The sequence below is a fragment of the Trametes versicolor genome (assembly GCF_000271585.1).
Source record: "Trametes versicolor FP-101664 SS1 unplaced genomic scaffold TRAVEscaffold_12, whole genome shotgun sequence".
NCBI classification, from domain to species: Eukaryota; Fungi; Basidiomycota; class Agaricomycetes; order Polyporales; family Polyporaceae; genus Trametes; species Trametes versicolor.
Genome location: NW_007360332.1, coordinates 2,084,403 through 2,091,485, shown reverse-complemented (window position 1 = coordinate 2,091,485; position 7,083 = coordinate 2,084,403). Strand labels below are relative to the sequence as shown.

The 7,083-nt window shown below is 49.0% G+C and overlaps 2 protein-coding genes across 2 annotated transcripts; both read right to left on the bottom strand.

Annotated features, from left to right (window-relative positions):
• Positions 1-946: 946 nt before the first annotated feature.
• Positions 947-2,134, bottom strand: TRAVEDRAFT_133506 (uncharacterized protein; the record flags this gene model as incomplete). Its single annotated transcript, XM_008045747.1, has 2 exons — positions 947-1,815; positions 1,903-2,134. Coding segments are annotated over 2 exons (1,101 nt in total), but the record flags the coding sequence as incomplete, so codon positions are not given.
• Positions 2,135-5,922: 3,788 nt separating this feature from the next.
• On the bottom strand, positions 5,923-6,984 carry TRAVEDRAFT_52884 (uncharacterized protein; the record flags this gene model as incomplete). Its single annotated transcript, XM_008045396.1, has 1 exon — positions 5,923-6,984. One exon carries the CDS (start codon positions 6,982-6,984, stop codon positions 5,923-5,925), a length of 1,062 nt encoding a protein of 353 aa, XP_008043587.1.
• Positions 6,985-7,083: the final 99 nt, after the last annotated feature.

The window sequence follows — 7,083 nt, the reverse complement described above, 5'->3', positions numbered from 1 at the left end:
TGGTGGCATTGTCATCTGCATTGGCTGAGAGCTTGTCCACAGAATAACATGTAGTCAATGGCTGGCCATTTTCCCTTGCAAACCTCTCACATCCCAGCTCATTGATTTTATCTCTGTGTGTGTTCCATGCAGTAATAATAGACACATTGCGGAAGCATGGCTGGTTCAGCTTAGGTCTGCCTGGACCACGCCCTGCAACACGCGACTGGAGAAGCTTGACATCCTCAGGTGTGCATGACTTTTACCTCAGATTCTCTAATGCTGTCCTGAGCTTGGCATCGTTGGCACCCTGTGACCGCTGTCTCATGTTCTCGCGCAGAATAACCACAGTGGTGAATTGATGCCACAATGCCTTGCCAATGGATGCCTGCTGGTGTGCGTGACTGTGGGTGCGATGGATGACACGTCCAACTTTGTGCGAGTACAGTGCATTTCCACTCATGGCTGGGGGCAGCTGGGCAAAGTCTCCTGCAAAAATCATGTTGATCCCACCAAAGGGTGTCCCATCATTCTTCAGTGCTGCACACATCTTTGCACAAATAGTATACACACTTCCACAGCTGACCATGCTGATCTCATCAATGAACATGTACTCCACATTCTGCAGGCGAGCGCGCACTTGGAGCAGGGTAGCCACAGAGTCTGAGGATGCATTTTGTCTGAGTCCTAGCATGGAATGGTATGTAGATCCTCCGATAAGCGCTGCTGCAGATCCAGTGGGGGCCATGCACATGAACCGGTAGCTTTCCTGGCGAGCAGCAAAGAAGTGTGTCAAAGCTTTAATGAGAGTACTCGCATTGGCAGGTTTCTTGAGTGCAGCCTGGGCATCTCTGGCATCTAGTATCTCTTGGCGCTTGGCAGCAAGCACATTCTTCCAGTCTGCAGAGCTCATATCTTCCTTGCTGTTGAACTTTGATGGCAGTTCAGAAGTGTTCTTCTCTTTCATGGGATCTAGCCAGCCTGAAGCCTGGATGATTTGTTCAGCCTGCAGCATCTGTGTGCGTCTGCTTATTTCTGCATTGCTGAGCTCTGTCCAGTCATTGGTCCGCAGCACCATCTCCTCAATCTCGCTGATGTTGAGTTCTCCATCATCATTATAATACTGCGTGTCCAGGTCATCCAGGGTGGCATTATCCATGTTGAATGGTGAAGGACCAGTCTTTCCTCCCTTTTTGCGAGCAGCTGAAAAGTCGTCCCTGGCATCATTGCACTCATATTTGATATGGAAGAATTTCATGACCTCCAGCTGCCGCTCTGTGAATGAATAGCCATTGAACACATCATCCCAGAGCACATCCTGGCTTGGTCTCAGATCCTGTCCTGTGCGCCATGGCTTGAAGAGTGTGAGCATGGTCATGCAATACTGTTCACGGTTGCCTGCATCTCTCCTGGGAAGTGAACCACCAATGAAGTTGGGGACATATGCCTCAGACTCATCCAGCAGCTTCACGTGATGGGTCTCATACTGTGGATGATTCTCATGGAACTGCACATATTTTGACCTGGATTTCCTGGGCTTAGGTGCGCTATCTGCTTCAAGCTCCTGGTTTGATGTCTTTGTGAGCAAGAGTTCATCTTCCGATTCCTCTTCCTCTTCACTGACTCCAGCACCCTTCAATTCTGCATCACTGACATCATAGTTGTCCTCAAACTCCAAGTCCACATCTGCATGCTCATTAATAGCCTCTTCAGATTTCTTGGGACCCTTTTTGCGGTGCTTGATCCGCTGTTTGTCTGCCAGTCTGACCCAATCATATAGTGACATGTGCTCGTACTCAGTGGGCCGCCATATATAATCCTGCACAGGTGACAATGCTATGATCCGCTTGGATGTTCCTGAAAGTCCAAGCATGACTTTGGTGGTCCCTTCCTCGGCAATCTTGGCAGAGTCCTCCCATGCACACATCACCTCATACACATATCCTCTCCAGAAGCAGGTGCGGAATTTGTGACTTTTGTAGTGGTCTGGATGCTTGAGCAGATACATGGCTGCCATGGGTCCACCAATTTCAGAGCATGCAGTGAGCGAGTTCACTATCTTGGTGATCAGGGACCGAGCCTTCTCTTTGGTAGACTTTTGACTGCCTAACAGCTCCACATTGCGCTCAAACACCTGCTGGATAGACTGGAACATCACATGGGTTTTGAGTGGGGTCTTGGTTATGTAATCAGCAACATAAGCTATGACAGACTTGATGGCAGTGCCCGACAGTAGACTGGTGACATCAGTGTTCCCACTCATTACGATTGATGAGGAACGAAGAAATTGTTTCTTATGGGGTGAGCTTCCTGCCAACTTGCGTGACGCCAATCCGACCCCGTGGGAAAAAATTACTTACCCATCATTAGCTTTCTGATAGGCGCTGCATACAAAATTTTGTAATGTTCACAAGGTTAGGGTTGGGTCCCAATAGCACAGCTTAGGGTTAGCCTTAGATCAGTTCTAATCACAATTCTTACCACATGTAAAGCCTCTCCCCTGGGCGCTTGTGTAACCCTAGGTTGCACAGCACATCTGCCGCTCACTGCACACTATGCCTATAGGCTATGTACTGTATTAAACAGACCCTTAACACATGGTATAGTGTCGTTAAAGTACTATACCCTTTGTTTCCTTGCAGAGCCATGATCTGGTAGTAGTGTTTGTATGCCACATGCAACTGAGAGAGGCTAGTCAGCTATCAGTTGAGATATTATATACTGACATAGAGCATCATATCTGGTATTGTACGCGCGAGGTGTCTGTAGCTACGTAGGCTTGTAATCTGCCCCGGTGCACGTTCGCGGACTCGAAAGCCGCAGAGCACAATGTTCATGCTTGGTATATATGCTTGTGTTTAGTTCCCCCCGGTCTCTTAAGGGTAGGCAGTTTGTACAACTTGCCATGTCCTGGGGTACCCCATGTCAGTGGAAATATCATAGCTTGGGATGTGCTCGTGCAAGCTCAACCCTGAAGACTTTCCGCCTCCAAAGATCCTCTTTCGGATTGTGCAGTGGGCCCGCTCGGCGGCACATGCTCATGCGCGTGCTTACTTTGCCGACACGCAACTCCATGCATTAAGAATAGCTGGCGCGAGCAACAAACCCTCATTACGATTGATGAGGAACGAAGAAATCGTTTCTTATGGGGTGACCTTCCTGCCAACTTGCATGTCGGAAAGTCGACCCCGTGGGAAAAAATTACTTACCCATCATTAGCTTTCTGATAGGCGCCACATACAAAATTTTGTGATGTTCACAGGGTTAGGGTTGGATTCCAATAGCACAGCTTAGGGTTAGCTTTAGATCTGTTCTAATCACAATTCTTACCACATCTAAAGCCTCTCCCCTGGGTGCTTGTGTAACCCTAGGTTGCACAGCACATCTGCTGCTCACTGCACACTATGCCTATAGGCTATGCACTGTATCAAAACAGACCCTTAACACATGATATAGTGTAGTTCAAGTACTATACCCCTAGTTTCCTTTTAGAGCAGTGATCTGGTAGTAGTATTTGGATGCCACATGCCACTAAGAGAGGCTAGTCAGCTATCAGTTGAGGTATTATGTACTAAAATAGAGGGTCATATCTGTTTTTGTATGTCATCTACCATTAGTCACTGGAGCAATTGATGTCTCAACTGATGCATGCATCCTGGCTTGGAAAAAAGGTAGAAATGAAGTATGCCTTGGATTTAGAGTGCAATATGAGAAAAATGGAAGCCATAATAGCACCATGGTGTGCAGCTTGTGAAGAGCTTTGGTATGATGTATAATAGGGCTATATTGATGAGATCTGGTGAAGTAGTAAAGGAAATATCATCATTAAAAGACTGAAATCCAAGTATTTCCTTGATTCACAGATCAATTCAATCTGCTTCAGAACCATGGTAGCACCATGTTGTAGAGCTTGTAAAGGGCGTTCTGATGATATATAATTTGTGCCATATGGATGAGAACTGGTGAAACAGCTAGGGAAATACTGCCAAAAAGCGCCTGCTTTTCAAAAATTCTTTCTAAGTACCACGGGCGCTAGTAGATCGCGCTGGGCCAGCGCGATCTACTAGCGCCCATAGGACTTCACCAAATCACGCTTCAGGCGCCTATTTGACCCTGTGAACCCTTCTTTAAAATGCATTATTTGGTCATTTCTGCACCATATGATGCATATGAGGCTTGGAAAACCATTCCACTGTATAGAGCTTGGCTAGCAGATTCCAATGGTACATGAATCACCATTTATTGGTAATCAGGGTACCTCATAAAACACGATTTTGTGTATTTTTGTATAACTCTATTGCAACTTGTTGATTATCTTCTGTGAATGCCAAGCATTGACTAAATTGATGACTTTATATTGGAATATTATCTTACCCATTAGAATAGACACATTAGAAAAGAGACAATGTGACTATTATAGCATCACAGTTGGCAGAATTGTGGGCTCAACACCTGTTTTAGTCTTCTGGTTTGCAGGAGGTCTTGAATATTGAACACTACAGAGATAAGATAAAAGCTTGTAAATGCCACCATCAGGTAGAGCTCTTGAAGAGGTTTCTGATGGTATATAACACATGTATATTTGCCAAAGGAATAGCAGAGGAATCCACCCATCTGCACTTTTGTAGCCCATTTATCAATAATACTGGTCAATTTGGAGTGGAGATTGAATCCTGCCGCACGGCATACGCCTGGGTCGAAAATCTGACCCAGGCGTATGCCGTGCGGCACAGTCATGTGACTCTACTGTGACCTGTTTGGCTCCAAGCATCTATGTCTGGCAACCTCACATGATGTTCACCAAATCAAACAAATGTAGTATCACCAGAAAGCTATGCATCAGGAGAATACAAGGGGGTTGTTTGTATATTGTTTTGAGCATATCTGAGGGAACTACGCGCCAAACAAACCCCTATAAGTGACAATTGGTCACAATATGTCACTAATAGGGGATTGAAGTGGGTCTAGATCAATGTATTCCTAAGCAATATATGAAGTGTCATATAGTGTCAGATTCAGAAATTTGAGCTCTACACAATGGTGCTAATGGTGAGTTAACAGGATGCCATTTGGAGGCATCAATTGGAGTACAAAGCCATAAATAGATTTCTAGGTTCTGATGATGCAGATTGTATGCACACTATATAGTATTCATGCTCATTCTGTCATATGCCTGGTCTTACCATCACATCCCAACACACTTTCATTCCATAGCACAGAAGATAGGGGGACCAATGCATCAAATGAACTGGTTGGCAGATCAACACCTGTGTATTGCATATAATGCATAGTCATACCACCATTAGATCCACATTGAAAGTAGCTTTCTGAAGATAGACGTTGATCCCACGTTATGGTACAAAATGAGCTAACAGTACACATACTGTATTGCAGTTGGGCTCCCTTCACAAATTTACCAATAATCTGGTGCCTACTGGTCCATGTTTCACAAAATGTATATCACCAGAAAGCTATAGATGAGAATCCAAATGTGCACACAAAATTCTATCAATGCCACAATTAGCAATAATTGCTCAATGGCACAGACCTGATGGCATCATTGCCTCACCCACAAGTATTATATACCACCAGATTCATTTTTTCAATCTCTATTCAATGATGTTGCTGATATATTTGTTAATTGATCCTACAAGGTAGAACAGCCATCATTATTGCAGTAGTATGGCTTGGAAGCCTTCAGAAAGCCACACCTTCCTCCACCTCATCAATCGGATCTGCCAGTCATGGCCCTCTCCACCCAAGTCACCCAGAATGCTCGTTCGCGACGGGGGTGATCCGTCCGAATGGTGACGTGCTCGCATTTCTGCGGCGGGTAGAGGGACGCGATAGCGTCCAGCACCAGTATATACACCATGACGGTGGTGCGACGTCTGGGTGGGTTTAAGTACCTAGAGGTACGGAGAGGGGACCACGAGGGTCTGTTCACTGCTCCTCCTCGGCCGACTTCTCCGCCTCCTCCGCGTTCGGAGTTCCCCGCGCTTCACCTCCCTCTTGTCGCGCCTCCGTGCCGTCGACATTGTTGGTGGAGGCAGGAGGCGGCGATGCCTGATCCGGCGGCGGTAGGGTGTCCACGTCCATCTGGACGTGTGGGGTAGTAGGCGCGGCGGCGGGGACGGGTACGGGGTGTTGCGGAGTGGTGGGGTTCGCAGGCGCGAACGCTAGCGTCGGGTTGGCAGCGAGGCCCCGCAGCGTTAGAGCCGCGACTGGGGGCACGGGCCCTGCTCCCGCAATGGAGACGATGCCCGCGAACGGTAGGACGGCGGAGTTATGGTCCATGCCCTCCAGCTGCACCCTGGCACGATGCGCGGATCGCTGCATCCGATCGGCGAGGGTGAGGGTGATGCCTTGCACTGCGTACCAGTGCGCGACGTGGAAGACCGTGATGTCGTCGACGCCCAACGAGCCGGGATAGTACGCGTGGGCGTACGGACCAGTGGGGTCCAGTTGCCACTGGGCCAGGATGTGCCGGTATAGGCCGGGCACCGAAAAGAGGGTGAGGGTCAGAGCGACCCACCGCGCGCGCTCTTGGTTCGTGCGGTCTCGCGCGATCGGGTGCCACGAGTATACAAACAGCTGGGCAGCTTCCAGCGTTGGACCTCCATCCTGGTCCCGTTCCATCCACGGCGGGATGCGGTCTTGGTATGACCTCCACCAATCACGGTGACGCTCGGGCGGGTCACACGTTCTCGGCTGAGCACGGCGTGGACCATTAAGGTCCTGGAGCGGGCGCGTGGCCTTGTGGAGCGGCTGCGAGGGCAACATGCCCGGGCGTCGCCCCAGAGGTGGCGGCAGGTGCGAGGTGTCCGCGAACTCCATGCCCGGCGGCGTATAGGCCGCGGGGTGCATGATGGTGGGGAGATACGGCTTTTTATCCGGATTCTTCCACGCATCTGCGAGCGTGCGGAGTCCCCGTACTCCCTGCAGCGCCGAGTTTTCGGAGATCTGGTGCAACAGATGACCGATGCGGCTACGCGCCTGGCCCATGTCGTGCTGAGTGGCCTGCAGCAGTCGCTGCGCGTCATCGACAGTGACCGGTACGAAGTTGTACCAATGGTCGGTTTCGCGGGGTTGAGTCCTGCGGGA